Source organism: Platalea leucorodia (genome assembly GCF_965183815.1).
Source record: "Platalea leucorodia genome assembly, chromosome: 6".
NCBI classification, from domain to species: domain Eukaryota; kingdom Metazoa; phylum Chordata; class Aves; order Pelecaniformes; family Threskiornithidae; genus Platalea; species Platalea leucorodia.
The window spans coordinates 1,155,871-1,173,880 of NC_138828.1; the positions used below are offsets into that span (position 1 = coordinate 1,155,871).

Genomic DNA, 18,010 nt, shown 5'->3' on the forward strand with positions numbered 1-18,010 from the left:
AACACAAAGTCCATTCACAGGCCACAGGCATGGACTAGTCCCCCAAAACAAGTCATACTATCAGGCAGTCAAATAAGAACTACAAACGCAGGATACAAGCCAACATAACTGAGCCACAGATCCAACCACCTCAAAAGCTGAAAGCTACAAAACAGCATTTCGTTACAGCTAAAAAGCACCCAGGCAACTACTGTGGGTTTTGTAACAAGTTGCTCAAAGAATAACAGGTCACCGAGTCTCCTCCTTTCCAAATGAGGAACATGCAAGCGGTTTGCAACGTAACTCTGTGTTGTATAAAGCTTATTTCAAGCACCGAACTGCACTGCCAGTAACATATACGTACACCAATATTTGCAGCAAAGGGCAAAAACGCTACTGATTTTCATGGGAACGAGGATGAGATCAGAACTACGCGCCGATGGTAATTACAATCCCAACACTGAGAGAAGTTTCAAATAGCAACTTTCCCACAGAGGCCGAATGGAAAAAAACAACTCTATGATTACTAAGACGCTTTTAGTGTTTTATTATATTAATAACAGATCTCACTCCACTCCTATTAAATAGGCCTGGGATTAAACATCCACGTTTACCTCGCATGCGCACACCACCGTAGCAGTTCCTAACATCAAAATGAAGCTGCAGAAGGACAGTATTCTATTTAAATCATATTTGGTTTTCTTTCTACAGCACAATTATACCAGCACACGCATGCTTCTGTAATTAGAATTACCTAAAACTATTTCCATTACAACCCCCAATGTCCAGAGGGATATAACCTGCACTGCAGAAAAATCCCCCCAGGCCAACGTGTAATATCATAGAGCTCACACCGAGAAGTTACTTTATTGGTCATTTGGATATTTTCATAATCACCACGGAACTAACGTAGCAGAACACAGAAATGATGTCATATTTTTTTATATATATACACACACACGTATATGCATGTATGCGTATATACGTGTGGTTATGAAAAACTCGAAATTAATATCACATAAGCATGAGGATAAGGCATATAGCTCTATTACTTTGCACGAACATCACACAAACCTCTGCAGTGCCTTAAGGCCACACCACCAGCTATTATGGCATTCAGTGCTAACCATGTTTCAACAGTAGCTGTTTCAAAAGGAAGACAAAGTGATGATGTAACACCAGAAAACGTCGAGTCAAGAAACTTCTCTCCCGAGAACATGTCCGGAAATATATTCGCAAATTTCTTTTCTTGCTCTGGTTGCAAATATCGTACAAGAGACAAAAGCTTTCTCTTTTTATCCAAATCCTCTGGTCAGCTTTATTTTAATCGTTTCACAAATGGAAACATGAAAACAACATTCATGGACTTACCTCCAGGCCTCTCGTGCTCTCCATCGGTATGTAAAAGCATTGAAATAGGCATTCCAACATTCTTCGATCTTCCAGCTACAACAACATTTTTTCCAAATGTTTGTATTCCTTATTCAGGGGGAAAAAAAAAAAATTACCAAAAAATTGCATTCTACTACTTCGATATACCTAAACCCTTCTCCTCAATCCCCAAAATATAATTATTTGCTGTTGGGGACTGCTGACATCAACGTGACTTGAAAATCCACGAAAGGCTGAACCTGAGGGATGAGTCCACAAAACAACTTGCGGCTTTAACCCGGACAGGTTGCCAGTTTTGTTTTTCTAACGGGATCTGAATCCCCCTTTGGAGGGACTTAATTTCTCTTCTCTGACCACAAAGCGAAATGGAAGCTCTTATGTCTACCAAGAAGAAAATGTATACTATACTTATAACATGACAACTATTGAATCCGTAGGCAAGAAACAAGAACTTAGGCATTCAAATCTTCTATGTGATAAATAATCAGGATGCCAGCAATATCAGACAAAGTTCATCGCAGCATTCTAAAACGCAGAAAATAAATTACCAAAGTGTTTCACCGAGTATTCTACACGGACTACTGTCTACACTTAATTAATAGTTATGCTACTAGCAAAAGATCTCATCTATTTGGCACCTCCTCATTATTCAGATGAATCCTCCAAACATTTGTTCCTCCATCAGCCCAATGCATTTAGATAACCTACACCTTTTAACTCACACCTGACTTGATCCTTCATTCATCTTCCGAGATAACAAGAGTTTCAATACAGTTCAGTTTCTTACCTGTCCGTTTTATAATTTCCCACACGGCAGCAGCAGTGGCAGGTATTATAGAAGGCTGATCAAGACACAGACGTCCAATATTCATAATATGAAATCCATCCACATCCTTTTCAGGCGCAATAGCGTTACAAACTGTTCGTTCATCTATGTGATCTAGGAAACACATCGCTTTCAAATCACAGGTCTTTCACTCGTCAGGTGTCATCAATACTATCTGAATCATTACACAGAGAAACACACGAGTTTGGTCTAGCTAGGGCAATTATTATTACTCATTATGAATAAACTACACTCCCCTTCGAAAGGCAGCAGTTCCAACTTCATCTTTTAAAGTCATCTACTGAAAATTAAAAGATTCAGTTTGTGACACTGCTAATACAACAGATTCAGTCAAAATATGAGAGGCCAATAGTCAGCTGAGAAAGACGACTTAGTAACTACCAAAATACATGTTTAAGGAAAACACTTCAGAGTCACTTCTGCATTCTGGAAGTATGAACTAACAAGTGGCTCAAAAAAAAAAAAAAAAACACCAAAAAAACCAAACCACCAACATAGAAGAAAAGTTATTGTGCCTGTTACCTGTCTCTAAGATCACAAAGAATACACGACCTAAGTTTCAACAAATCTTTCGAAACCCTAAGCTGAAATAACTTGGCAGGTCTAGCTTTCATTTTCCATTTTACAACAATGCAACTGTTTTTAGTAATTTGCTCATCACCAGGACCAAAACATACCCTACTACATTGGAAAACTGTGCTAACACATAAAATTGATATTCATGAGCTCAGAACACTAAGTATGGCTGAAGTAACAATACCCGCACAAAATTTATTATTCCAGTGTCTTCATGGTGAACATCATTCATGTGCACTATTGATATGGGATAGGTCTGCAAATGCTTAAAGCTAATACTGCTTAAACATTGGCACTGATGATCAAAATACCCGTTACCCAGTCCTACCTCCGCAAAGTTACAAACCCAAGCATAAAGCTTGCATAGGTAAAGACGCTCCAAAGAAACAGCTATACAAAACGTCCCCATACTGTCCCAGAAAGCAAACTTTGTTTCATAGATCTTTTTACCCAGTGGTACCTCAGTCACAATTTTAGAATCATAGAATAATTTGGGTTAGAAGGGACCTTTAAAGGTCATCTAGTCGAACTCCCCCTGCAATAAACAGGTACATTTTAGTCTATTGCTTCATTGTTTAATAACGTCCTAAACACCTTCCAGGATTACACTTCTAGCTTTATTTCCATCTCAGAATGATTATTTTTTTGATCTTTTATACAATGATACAATACCCATTCTAGGCTAGATCCCGAACAGAATGCTGTGATTGTGAGGCAATATATCCCAATGTCCAATTCGGGGAGCACAATGGGATGTTTAAAAAAGCCAAATAAAGGCAAATGAGTGTTGATTATAAAATTCAGACACAGCCAGTAAAAATATTTTATAAACATAAACAGGATGTTTGGGTTTAGGAGTTAACTGGCTCTACTGAGGTATTTTGTGATTTTGCCTTAAAAGGAGCTAGCTAATTAAAAGGTATCACGCATGTTAGAACACTTAAAACGTGGTAATCTCTTGTTAAAAGATATCCAATTAAAAAAAACCCTAGAGTTAAACCAAACTGTTACAATTTAAAATTTAATTCTCCATTTTCTGATGGGAGGAACTTTCTTTCTGAATCCTAATGAGAAAGATCTGTGGAAATTAAGATGTCAAGTGCAGTGATGAAAGAGCCTCAGAGAAATCAAACCAGCCTAATCCAGATTGAAGCTAACCATAATCTTGTTTTTATGTCAACTTTGGGAACAAAAAAAAAAAAACCAAAGAAAAATTTGGAGTAACCTATCAAACGGTTTTTGCAAAAGAAAACTTGTTAACCTTAGGCAATTTAGCTGTTCATCTAACCAAAACTTGGCAGCCGTGCTTCTCCTCGCACCTGGGATAGGACAGAACCCTGCTTGACAAACACCTCCTCATTGCTGCCTGTCTTCAGCTTCCCAGGAACACACAGATAATAGATATGTTCACGTAAAAGGGAAAAAAAAACATGCTTTACATGGAATTTTTTTCCCCCCAATCAAAACTGATTTGCAGATTTTCAGAACAGGGCACATAGTACTAGGAAGAAGTATAGCTGCACGGCTGGGAACAAGTACGCTGACATAGGTCTGAGAAGAAAGGATGCAAACACCTTCCCTTCCTCATCAGTGACACTTTAAAAACATTTCCTCTCGTCCTATCGCTTGTTACCTGGGAAAAGAGACTGACTCCCACTTGGCTACAGCCTCCTTTCAAGCAGTTGCAAAGAGCGATCAGGTCTCTCCTGAACCTCCTCTTCTCCCGACTCAACAACCCCAGCTCCCTCAGCCGCTCTTGGTAAGACTTGTTCTGTAAACCAGTGTCTTATTTACACAGTACTTAAAAAATTTTTGTGTCTTATCTACACAGTGAACAACATGTGCCTCTAATATTGACATACGAAAAATAAAGACTAGTTTTCAAAAGGGAAGACTGATGAATATAAAAACACAGCAAAGAAGAGACCCGAAAACATACCATATGGCTCAAGAAACACAGACACGGAGCAAGGAGGAAGCTGTTCAGCAGCAGCAATGAGCTCCCTGGAAATAACTGGGAAAGCTATACTGAGACACTGCTATGCTTTTAACAGGCAGTTCCACCAGAGCAGGCCACACTTAGGCTTGCAGAGTCTTTCACAGCAGAGCGACATCACGTTTCTACTCATTTGTCTCATACTTCTTCGCTGCTTACAACTATGAAAATTTTGAGTTTTCCATATTCTATCTCAAATGAATATCTAACAGTTCATAGCCATCTTCCAGGCAATTTTGAGAAGATACAGGCAACTCGCCACAAAACCATTACCGCATCAGTAGTACAGCACTCAAAAGGTGCACAGAATGGAAGTTTTCCTCGGGCAAAGATGACAATCCTCAAAGTTAAGTTGCTCTAGCTCACAAAAGCGAAAGAGAACAAAGCTATTTTCTGCTACTATTTTTATCCCAATGTTGATCAAAAGCCACACCCGCGTGTGGTTTACTGCAAAAAACCCAAAACCCCACACAGCAACCTCAACTCTGTAATAAGCAGCCTCCACTGATAAAGTTTTCTCAACTTCTAGGCTTTGTCTCCTTCCATAAGAATGCAAAAACAAGAGACTTTTGGAAAATGAGCTAACCTAAACTTTCTGCTCTTCTGTTTCTGAAGTTCCTTTGGGAGAAAAAAAGTAATTCAATAATCAGAGTTATATCTGACATCTATTACGGAAAGAATTTCCTGAACGTTTTCAGTTCATGGTAACTTGCATATTTAACTTTACTATAAAGACAATGCAATATTGAAAAAGTTCTGCTATAGATTAAATCACGCCAAGGTTTTACTAAGGCAGGAAACAGCCAGGCCTCAAACTAGCCTGTTCTATAGGTCAGAGGAAGGTTAATTAGTCTTCATGTAGTTACTGTGACAGACTTACTGTAGTTCTTGAGAGGGATCTTCAACCAATTACTTCTGGGCTGAAACATTTAAGTGTACTAGCATCAGACATTTGAATTGACACAGTTAGAATTATCTTCAGGTTTTTTTCTTTTCAAATGTTGAACGGGCTTAAATTCACTAAGTTTCAAGACTTAAGTCTGTCGTTGAGCCATGTACCAATGACGGCAGACAGCGATATCTCTGCATCTTCCTCAGAGAAAAAGGCATTTCTGCAAGCAGTACCTAACAATTTCACCGAGTACCCACACAAGTAAGACAAGTGACACATGACACCGCACATTTCTGGGGAACACAACAGTGGATTGGGAGTCCAGTGGATGACGGTTTCCTTTGCTACACGCTGCCGACAAAGATTTCCACCCCTAGGCTGCCAGCGCTCCATCTTTTGCATAAGTTCTTACTACTGAAATAATAATTTGTTACATGACCCGTTTCCCGTCATCTGTTCTCAGGGGGAGAGATGTTTGTTCAAAGTAAACCTACCAGATTCCATCACCTCCCAGAGTTGCTCACTTGGTGTCTAAAATTACATCTCCTTAATTGTGTTATACTTCCACCTTGTGGCCAACTTCTTGCAACAACAAGTGGTCTATTTCAGTTAGCTTTCACCTAATACCAAGCCTGAAACTTCCTCATCACAGACACTGATGTTTCCTACCAATACAAACAAAGCATCTCTTCCTCTGTAACATTCAGCACCTGTCCCAATTTTTCCTGTTTCTTAGATATGAAATAAAGGCAGCGAGAACTATCTCAAAGTGAAGACCGAGACTAGGAGTAAGAGTGGCAACGAAGAGCTTATCTAGAAACAAAGCTTCAACTTCTCCGGAGATACTCACAAAGAATAATCCCCGGCATCCCACCTAGTGCTAGAAATCATGCCTACTCATGCCAGAAAGACAGCTCCTGCCCTTCAGAGCATACAGTATAAAGGTACGATAAAATACAATACTTGGAAACACAGAGACGGGGAAACGCAACATGGCAATCAATTTATTACAATGATGCTAGTAATTTAAGTACCTCTCCGCTAGGAAGCGTACAGCGCTTTAACTGAATTGACTTAGGTAGATTTAGATTAAAAGTGCTAGTTTTATCGCTGCCAAAATACCATTTTGCCAGCTACTGCCAAATGATATTTTAGCGAGATTTTATTACAAATTAGGAGAAGGGAAATTAAAAAGAAAAAATATAGTAGAGGCTTTCAGGATGTTAGCACAAAACTCATTTGAAACATTAGGGACAGCACAGACAACAATAACAGATGTTTAAGGGAAAATCTAGCATCACTGTGAGAAAGGACGTAGCATCATCTCCTAGATAGCATAACTTGGCATGATATAGGGGCTGAAAATACAGCAAAGGCCTTGGAGTTCAAGGCAAAACAGTGCAACACGTTAAAAAAAAACAACAAGAAAAAAGAAAACCAAAAAAAGTAATAAACTGAATGAAATAAGTGTGTGTGTACAGGGAAATTCCTTGAACTAGCATTCTGACCCAACTTTAAAAAAAGGCAAGGCTGACAATACAAAATGACTCTCAATTTCATTTGCTTTTTTGTTTATAATGACCTGCAGGCTAGTATACAACCAGAGACTTAACGCCTCAACTAATCCTTCGTTATGCATGTCCTCTTTCAAGAGCTTATACTGTCACTAAGACTCACCTGCGACCCAGAACTGACCAACTCTTTCCTCTTACATTGACAGTATACGAGGAATGGACAGAAGATGTCACCTACCTGGGAGAGGCAGCTGAACTAATACACCACTAACCGCTGAATCCTTGTTGAGTTTCACCGTCAGATCTAAGAGTTCTTCCTGAGAAATGTCTTTAGGCCTCAGTATGATCTCACTAGAAATGCCTGATAAAAACCAAAAACAGAAGACACATGTTAGTGTGGAAATTTATCTACAGACAGCTTAGTAATTTGGTCTAAAAGTCTGTCCAATGCTTAACAACTGTCTTCAATAACCACGGACAACTTGCTGAAAATTCTGTTTTCGACGTCTGCTCTTTAATGCTGTATTTCTACACGTCCGGTTCTATCGTACAACTGAACATACGGTGCGAGGAGGGCAAGGAGGATCTATAGTTGGACACAGTAACTCCAAAACTCAACAAGAGTTTAGAAATATTTGTAAAATAAAGCATTTAACTTTCCGACAAACGCGCTCTTGAGAATTACAACTAAAACTGAACAAATAAAGCTACACTAGCATGACCGGCAGTTTATCTCATAGCTTTTCTACTTCTGTGGGACAAAACTCATTATTAGAAAAGAAAATTTCAGTTACTCCAAAAGATTGCAGTTGCCCCGATAGCAACAGCACTCAAGTTCCCTGTTTAGGCTACGATACTTTTTCATTTGGACATGAGATGTTGTGGTGACTGGGCTTTATCCCAGGTAATCAGTCACTTGGCTTCACTGTTTCATTTCCTTAAGTCTGAAATTTTGCCCTTCACATTCAGAGCTGTGAAGCCTTGGTTTTAGACTGGATTGCCTGGCTCTACTGTGGACCTAAAGCACTCAACAGGACAGGTATTCCATGAGATACAGCAGATGCACGTCAAGTTTGGCATTATGAAGAAATTAACGACATCATGAAGAAAAAGGCTCCTCTCCATATCTTCCTGTGAAACTGATTACTTGAGCACTGTTCCCATCAATTCTGGGGTAGTAGGGTTTGCTATCGCAGTTGGAGGTAGGTTGAAAAAACCACATATAAAAGAAGGCATCTAACAGGTACTGAGAAGGCAGGCTGTTAAGCAAATATTTCACATTCAAAAATAATCAAAGCACCTTGCAGAAACAACTGAAAACTGACCTAATTTCTCTCTCACTATCTTTATTCACCAAGCCTCTCAAAGCCAGTTAAGACATTCAACTGTCAAAAAACTTCGCCAGTATTGTCCTTCAGTTCCCAGTTCCTAAGGGTAAGGGTGCAAACTGCTTCCTAACAGCATTTTAGGATACGGAATTAAACTTATAGCTACCGCTCATGTGCCGCTATCACTACTTTCTTCACATGTCAATGCAACTTTGGGTTCATCAGAGAAGATGAAGAAGAATACAATGCAAAATTGAATTAAGACACAAAGATGTTGCCCCCCCCCTTTTTTTTTTATTTTTAAACAACAGCATCTTGTGCTTACCAAAGGATCATTTATGTTACATACCACATACCTACAGCAGCAGCTGCTTTTGTCTTGTTTCTGACATAGATATGACTAGCTGGATTGTCTCCTACTAATATGACAGTGAGATGAGGTCTCTTGTTTCCAAAGGATATCCACGATTCTACATCCCTTTGAACTTCTTTCAAAACTTGTTTCGCAAGCTTTGTCCCTGAGATAATGGTTGCTTCATCACTATAAAGACAAAAAGATACACAACATTGAGGTCTAATATTTCATAAACAAGACACTTGAATGTGCAGCAATCTAACATGTTAAACACCTGCAAATGCTTTCATGAGTTCATTTGCTAGTATTTCAAATATTATTTGGAAAACACTAAGGCGCTACAAATCCACACAGGGAAAGCAGTGCTCCCCCACTCTCTTCTTTGAAGAGCAGCAATGTGCCATCAGTGCATACAGAAGAGGAGTTCACCTGCCACACCCCACCTTCCCAAGACACATAGCCAGCCAGGTTGAATATACCTATTAAGTCCTGCATTTGGGCACAGAACATGAGAACCTTGTTATGCCCTTAAGTTTTTCTGTTTTATGGTATTTTACCCACCTCCCTTCCCAAATTTCCTTCACAAATCTATTTGACATGAGATTATTCACATTATTCTTTTGTTCCAGCCTCGATGATACTATTTCTCAGCTTTCTTATGATGTAACTCCCATAAGCCAGTGGTGACTACCTCCGGATCTTCTGTCACACCCTCCCCACTTTTGTCATTTCAATTCCCTGTCCTTCCAGCAACGTCCCTCTGCCCCTCAACCTGTGCTACAGCAGACAAACATCCTCCTTGGGTGAAGGGCCCACAACCATTGCCCTACCCACGCAGAAAAGCAGAGGAAAACTGATCGAGTCTTCTGCCTTGAACTTGGCCCACAACTCCTCAGCCTCCCTCTTTCCTTGTGTTACTGCCGCGATCATCGCCCCAACCAAAGATGTGGAACCCCCCCACACCCCCCCCACCAACCCGCAACAAACGAGAAGCCTCCAGCATGTGTAACTTTCAGATGTTAAGATGTTAATTCCTTTTGTATCAGATCAGCAGCCTTTAAATGCTAACTTCATTGCTTGGTGCTGGTGGTGCAACAGAGAGCTACAGAACAAGAAATTCCATCACTGATCTTGTTTAAGATTCCAAACCATAACTTAGAGCAGCCAAAAAGAGTAAGTTGCATTGTACGTATTTCAGAAATTTGTGCAGTTTCAAACGTTGTTAATGTCTTTGAGACATAACCAAAGAAGCTAAATGCACAAGGGTGTAGAAGAAGGAAGGTTGCCGGGCAACAGCAGCAGTGACAATGACCCCACATAGGACACGACAACCACAAGACTATCGAAAATCACAGACTATCTATGGTCTTACAGAAAGACATCATCCAAACCTAACTTCTCAATCTGACTGATAAGAAATCCAGTGTACATTTTAGGTTACCGAAGAACGGTTCTATGAGCACTCTGCTACATTGGGAAGAGCAAGATAACAGAAAACATATTTTTCTCGATTGGAAATAATAGCATCCAACTCTTGTACTACTACTCAACCCCTTCAAATAAATGAACAGCTTCTAAGCAATAACATGACAACCCCCAAAATGTATTTTAAAATAAACTTCATTTCAAACGGCACGCGAGGTAAACCTTAACAGCACTCCAGAGGCGCCGCAGAATAGAACGCAAGTCAAATTCCTTGCTTAATCTTACGAGCCCTACCCTCATCCTTTAATGACACTTTGGTGACAGTAATATTAAACACTTGGCCTTTGGTAAACCTCTTCATGTCTTTTGTCAGCTTCCCATGCTCACCTCACCAGATAACTGCTCAGAGATCAATTGCCTCTCAACTGAACAGCACTTAAGTACTACTTCCTTCGTATCTTCCAAGTGCCAGCTTCACCTTACCCTGGCTGTTCCCCTGGCCTCTGGAGTCTTCTCCATCCTCCTGCCTGCTCACAGTGAGCGACCGTCAGTGCTCCTCACCTTGTACATGCCCACGGAACATATTCCACCACAGTTCAAGCTTTCACCTACACCATCTCCTTCACTAACTGAATCTCTCATCTTCTCAATGAAACTCCAAGAATTCTAATGTGATACATACATGTAGTTAACAGCATTTCTTGGCACAATTGGATATTATAGTAAAAAATTAAATACTATTGTATCTGTAAAAATGCAGTAAAATATCAGCAACTGCCCAGAAGCAGAACTACCGAGACAGACACAAAGTTCAAGTTACTAGTCGACAAGTTCACACCTCTCCCAATGAGCGCAACTGTGCAGCACCGTAAGAAAAAACACGCTGCTGGTTCATCACCTCCTAACCAGAGACCATCGACTGATTACTTCATCTTACTTCCTAGAAAGTAAGCCTGAGTAGGAGAGGGTTTCCCCTCTGCAAACATCCTTCGCTTCCTTCTTTGAGATCAAGAGCTTTACATGTACACACACACAGATTGTAACCCCTGCTTTGAATTCAAGTAATTAATTCAACCTGACTACCATTTGTAACTGACATAGTTTAGCAAGGACTCCAGATGAGTCATAATGACACCAATGTCAGGAAAGCAAAGTATTAGAAACATACTAAGCACATAAAAAACATTAATAGCTTGTTTCCTTCAATTTTACACCAGCCTTAGCTACTTCCCAAACACAAGTTTCTATACTGTTTAACTTAAAAAATATATCTATATTTATATAAATACATATATATATGTATAAAGAAAAATAATTAAGCCAACAGATTAGTTTCATTTTTTTCCTCTATGGCTTGCTCTATATGTGCTGATTTTCATAGATGTCTCTCTCTCGACTTCATTATTTATGTTCTAGCTACACTTGCCTTTGGCACAAGACACTTCTTTCCATGTACTCCTTATGTCAAGTACATAATTAATGCTCACCTGTGTAGCAATGCCATAAACATTTAAGAACGAAAGGACTTAACCATATTTTAGTACCAAAACCTATTTTCAATACATATGTGTACCTCATTTCTATGTTATTTTTACTCGAAATGCACTGCCAAAAGATAAATTTTCCTCATCTTCAAGCAAACAATTTTAAATGCATGCCTCTTAGTTAAAATCTAGCCACAGACTCATTAAGTTTTCAAGATCTGTCCTCACTTAAATCTGACCATGCTCACCCCATTACATTCAATCTTCTCAGTCGTCCAAGGATCAAACCCAAACCAAATTAACAGAAAAACAGTGCTAGAAACGCAAAACCATATACACACACACATATAGAAGTAAAACACCCTCGCACACATACACATTGTAAGCTAGGACAAAATGCCTGTCATGCATCCTACCAAGGAAGCCCTGTGGTAAGGCTCTTCAACACCTGGATCTTTTTGAAGACAACAAACAGTAGGTTACAAGCCTCAGCAAAATTCAATTGTAAAAGACAATAACTGGCCTGATAACAGAAATGTTTCGAGTTAAGACTACTCAGAAAAATTAATATGCTGGGGCTGCCCAGGTAAAGAAGATCAAAATGATTCCAGGTTAGTTTCATATGCGGAAGAAAATAAGTACAATTATACCTCAGCAAGAAGTTCCGGGATGGCCGTACTTTACAAGAACTACCCTTTTTCTGTCATTCCAACAGCTAAATGGATACTTTGAAGAAATTAAGAAAGGTATCACTGCAAAAAGTAATTCTATTTTTCATATTCGTAACTTAAAGATGCTGGGAAGAGAGATGGTAAATAGCATGTATATTTGTAACTAATGTTTATGAAAGTGACTCCAGGTCTCAAGAAGAATCTGAATGAAGACCAAGTACAGGGAAAAGAAATGTTTCAATAAAGCTTTTGGCCTTCGCTTTGGAGACTGACCATGAACCACAGTGCAACTGAAATGACCAACTAATCGGAAAATGGAGTGTGTGAAACATCAGCTTCGTATCTTACAGAGTTACAGATAAAAAGCCTGTCAAGTTACAGACACACAGTTTTCTCTTATAAGCAAAGAAAGAACAGCCAATCTCTTGACTTTTTTTTCCCCTGCTGTAAATTTTACTCTTTGTTTAAGCCAAGGGAGCACCCCCCATCACCTGCTCATAGCTGATGATCATACACCTGCATTGAGCCACATGGGCTCAAACCACCCCTAGTTTACCAATATCACTGCAATGTCACTAACACAAATCTTATTTGGAGGGCAGCTCACAATTTTTATAGTGGTTGAGAGACTAAGTGTCCCAGTTGTCACAAGTCTCAAGCTATTAAAAGCACTCCACATATCCACGAGGTTAACTCTATTAAAAAGGCCACCGCTGTAACCAAGCTGTTAATATCGCTACTGCAGAACCACCACTTAGGTTGAAGCATTCATCATTTGTTATATATTTCCTAGCAGAAGTTTTCAAATAGATTTGAAAGCTTATGTCACCTTCATATATAACAAACAGCTTTGCCCTAAATCAGCCAGCACCTCAATTTTCACAAGTCCAAGGCCAAAACCAAGGGTAAAACAAACACTACACAACTTAAAAAATAAAGATTATTATGTTCTTCTTTTACATGGTTGGATATTCCACAACTAGCACCTATTCATGCATTACTATTCTGCTGGTCCACTTTATTACATTAAAAAAAAGAACACAAATACTTAGTGTTTGCACTTAACTACACACATTTGAGTCACACCAATTTTAACCTCAACACTTCAACAGGTGGTACAATAGGTGGTACAAGTGAAGACTATCCAGAAATGTCCTAAAATGAATTACTTCAGTCTCAATGATGATCTATCTCAGCTGGTCAGCATTACAGCAAGACAACATACTGTTTTTCCTACGAAAGATTTTAATAAATAAATCACCATAATAAATAACTTTATTCTTACACCTAGTGTTCAGCTACAAGCCCTAGTAGATTAAAAGATGTTTGATTAGGTAGTAAGAGAATAAAAGCCTGACATCCTTCAGCAGTAATCTATTTCTTTGCCTGACTACCCTGTACATCCAGAACTAAAACATTTCAACACTCTCTGCAGATACGTATGCTTGGAGCTTTAATGTATATCTGCACACAAACACGTTTAACATTGATGTTTAATATATGCTGAGTTACTTTGCCATGAAAAAGTTCATAGTCATTTGCAAAAACAAGAAAGCATTTGGTTTTATATTAATATTGGACTGGTTTTCAAGGTGCTGCAAGCCTCATCAGCTGGGTTTTTTTTCTGTACCATACTCTGAGGGATGAACAAGTCAGCACCTAGAAAAATATTCAGGGGAAGAAAAAAAATAAAATAAAACCAACAACAAAAAACCCACTATGCTTTCTGAGACGATCTAAAGCCAGTTTTGCACTTGTCTCTACTATAAGAAACTACACAACTGGACTAAAATAACATGATTAATGTTTTGTTATTAATTTAATAAGATGCCTATATGTCTGTTCATTGGCATACTCAAACATGAGAACTGTTTAACAATTCAGCACGTGGGGAAAACATGTAAAAGCCAGCAGACACCCTATTTATTCGAAGACACTTGTTTAAACTTCATAGGCACATGCATTGTACAACATTAAGGGTTTTAAAATATTACCCTAACAGCATATGGAAGAAATGCAGAGTGGTGAGTTCTGAAACAACTTCTTTCCTCTGCTAGTCTTCAAGATGGGGAAAAAAAACAAAACAAAACAAAAAAACCACAAAAAACACTCTTTTTTTTTTTTGTTCTTCTAAGAACAAACTGCCAGGAGCAGCATCCCACTCATAACATAGTTCATCCATTCCTTGCAAGGAACTCTTGGCTTAACTAAGATAATATTTGGAAACAGACAGCTGCTGCCAGCACTTTTGGAAAAAAAACCCAACTGTCTACACATTTTAACTGCACCCAAAACACCACCACAGGCTTCTTGCTACCACCTACCAAGTTACTGTAAGAAGCTTGTATAAATGCCAGTGGCTAAAAAGCAGAAACCATTACTGGGTTCAGATGCAAATACTAAAAAGGAAACAGATGGCAATGCGTTGTCATTTATCATTCCAAATGAAGAAGTTTTTAGTTCTCTTCTTTCCAAGATTATTCTCTATCCTTCATGACTCCAGAAATTACCTTCCCAAAAGTAAAAAAAAAACAAAAAAAAACAGTTGCACTAACATCACTTTTGATGGAACATAGCTGATCTATTTTCTATGATGTAAATTTCATCAAGAACCTACTTTCTGCTACATAGTCACCATTTATTCAACATCACATTATTAAAGTCTCTGGATATTTTCAACAGCCATTAAAGCTTTGAGCCTTTCTCCAGGTGTGATACGTAAAGTGGTCAGACTTCATCAGGGACAGATGAAGTACCACCACACACACACCTGAATATACTTAAAATCAGCTCACCTTCCAATTGCAGCAACCTGCGGAGCACCCGGTTTAATTAAAACAAAGGTCACCTTGAAAACACCTGTGACTTCCTGAACTCAACTGCCATTTGCCTTCTATGCATTAACTAGTATTTTCATACACAACATACATATCAAAAAGAATACTTTACTACAACTCAGTAAATACTATCACATTTGTCATTCGGACCTTCAGAACTCTGTCTTAGCAAAAACACCCGGTTATAAAATGAACTCTCACGGGACAAAAAAAAAAAAAAGCAAGCTTTAAATATATAGCTAAGGAGTAATTTCCAATACCTTGCCATTTTCATTAGTTGCACTGTAATGCTCTTCCAAGTTCTTAATTTACTTGTTAAAAAGACTGTGTATACAACATTCTCAAGTAAATAAAGTTTTTCACAACTGTGAAATATAAAAATAGAAAATATAACAATGCTTCTTAGGTTTAGAATCTAGATTAAGTCCTTGGATATAAATATTATACAAGAACTACACGAAAAGTAAAGCATCAGCTGTACAGGAAGGTTACACTGCCGCAAGCTATTCAAGACACAGACATCAAGAAGGGAATTATGATTTTAAATTTTATCCAGATGAAAAACTCGACCAGGTACAACAACAGACTTAATACGTGTTACTATGCGATCCTGTCCCGCTATCATCCTACCCGCTCACAGATGCTCTTATTCTGAACCCTGTGTGAGTTTACAACAGAACAATTTACTTACTGAATCTTTCTTGTTAGCGTATCCAGTGACTTGCAGGACATTACAGAAAGAAAGATGTCAGCTGCTATTTTCAATCAACCTATACACTAGAAGCCCCAAATCATACGGGGCATCACAATGCCATCTTCTCAGTCCCATACATACCACAGGAAAACCTTGGTAAGATAATTATTACAGAAGCATCTGCTTTTTGCAGATGTGGAAAAAACAGTCACTAGCAGCAACGAACGGAAGTAAGCACGCACTGTTCCAGAAATACAGCTATCTATCTGTGCCAAAAGCGGCAGAATCGAATCCCCTGTTACACAGGATGTACCGAGTATCTAGGAGGTCAGGCGCCTCTTTTAATTGTCACTGTAGAGCTTACTGATCTTTTCATGTTTGAAAACACAAGGCAAAGACAATGCTTTCAGCACAGGCTACCCGTGACCTGCTGAAGTGAGGAAACTTTCGGGTCAGTATTTAGGACAACTCCAATAAAAATAAAAAGGCTGACAAGCAAGAGCTCAGCTAGAAACATCCCATCCATACCCAGACAGGCACTCGTAGTTGCCGTGCCACAACACCAACACAGAGGCTCGGTCCAGCCAGGACACTAAACAAAACAGGGGGTAAGGGGGTCAGCAGACTGGTCCTCGCTGCCTTACCAGTGCCCCCTGCTCACCCCAGGGATCCGGGCTTCAGTTAACCCTGGCAGACCCCTGCCTGCTGCAACGCTACGTGAGATACAGCAGCACCACACGGGGTTTATTTATTTCTATTATTTAAATTTATTTTTATTTTAATTATTTTTTCAAAACAACAATATCACACCACCTGCCTTGCTGAGGAAAGCAAGATGCAATGGGACGGGCTGTCGCTATCACACGTCCCTTCATACAGACTAATATTCTTTGGCAAAGATTAAAAGACCCCACTACAAGCCACTAACAAAGATAATCAGAGATGCAAAAAAAAATTAATACATATAGTAACTCCGTGTAAATCAACTACGAGGCTCTTTAACGTACCAGGAGCAAACGCTTAACAGCCAGACTCCCGTCGGGGAGGAGGCGAGAAGGCCACAGCGCAAGGTCTCCCCCATTTCAGCGCACCACTGGATCCACAACGCCAGCGCCGCAGCCCGCCCGCCCGCCCGCCGTCCGTCCGTCCCGGTACCTCTGCCCGCTGGCACAGACCCCGCAGAGCCCCCTTTTCCCGGGGCGAACCGCAAGGCAGCCGGGGTCCAGGGGCGGCCGCCCGGAGCCCACCGAGGCGGGAGGCTCTGCCCCGCGCTCTCCCCTCAGGCGCTTGCCGCCCGCTCTGCCCGCCGCGCGCTCGCGGGCTGCCAGCGCGACCGTTAAACGGCGGCGGCGCGCGGCGGCCGCCGGGCCTCAGAACGCCCCCCGCCGCACTGGGACGAGGAGGAGGAGGAGGAGGAGGAGGATGGAGGATGAAGACGAAGATGCCCCGAGGGGTGCGGCGTACCTGGCGGCGCGACGAGGGGAGCTGCTGGTGCTGCTGGCGGCCCGGGGCGCCGGGCGCGAGAGGGTTCGCCATCTCCTCAGCGGCGCCAAGCCCGGGCGTAGCACGGAGGAGCAGAGGAAGGCGGTCGCAGCCGCCGCCGCCATGGCGGCCCCGACGGACGGAAACACCGCCGCAACCAAGCGACGAGGGGAGGAGCCAGGGTAAGTAGCGGGCCCGGGGCTGCGGCGGGGCGGGGCGGGGCGGGGCGCGTTGCTGCGGGCCGGGCGGAGCTGCCGGTGGCCCTGACAGGAACAGCGGGGCGAGGCGGCAGCGCCTCCGGTGCAGGCAGCCCTGTGGGCGGGCCATCACCCGTGTGATGGCGGGGGGCTGGCAAACCGTGCCCGGGGCGGGGAAACCCTGCGGGTTTGTGTGCTGAGAGACCTCCCCAGCCCATGCCACCCTGCGGTGCCTCGGCGGATTGCGGCGGGAACCTCTGCGGGTGGTGGTGCAAAAGGCGGCCTTCGTTTGCGTCCTTCGATTCGTGTGAACTTCGGTTCCCGCCGAAATGCGGTACGGG

The 18,010-nt window shown here is 41.0% G+C and overlaps 1 protein-coding gene across 4 annotated transcripts in view; it reads right to left on the reverse strand.

Annotated features, from left to right (window-relative positions):
• MTHFD2L (methylenetetrahydrofolate dehydrogenase (NADP+ dependent) 2 like) overlaps positions 1-17,603 on the reverse strand; it is a 49,942-nt gene extending 32,339 nt beyond the window's left edge. For all 4 annotated transcript variants that reach the window (XR_014228588.1, XM_082315878.1, XM_082315880.1 and 1 more), the window contains exons 1-5: positions 17,455-17,603; positions 8,881-9,065; positions 7,435-7,557; positions 2,159-2,311; positions 1,351-1,458 (exon numbers count right to left, since the gene is read on the reverse strand). Coding sequence is in view for 3 of the 4 variants with exons in the window: in XM_082315878.1 (XP_082172004.1) it covers positions 1,351-1,458; positions 2,159-2,311; positions 7,435-7,557; positions 8,881-9,065; positions 17,455-17,597 (712 nt within the window). In the remaining variant the exon portion in view is untranslated. The remainder of the gene's footprint in view (positions 1-1,350; positions 1,459-2,158; positions 2,312-7,434; positions 7,558-8,880; positions 9,066-17,454) is intronic.
• Between the last annotated feature and the right edge of the window lie 407 nt (positions 17,604-18,010).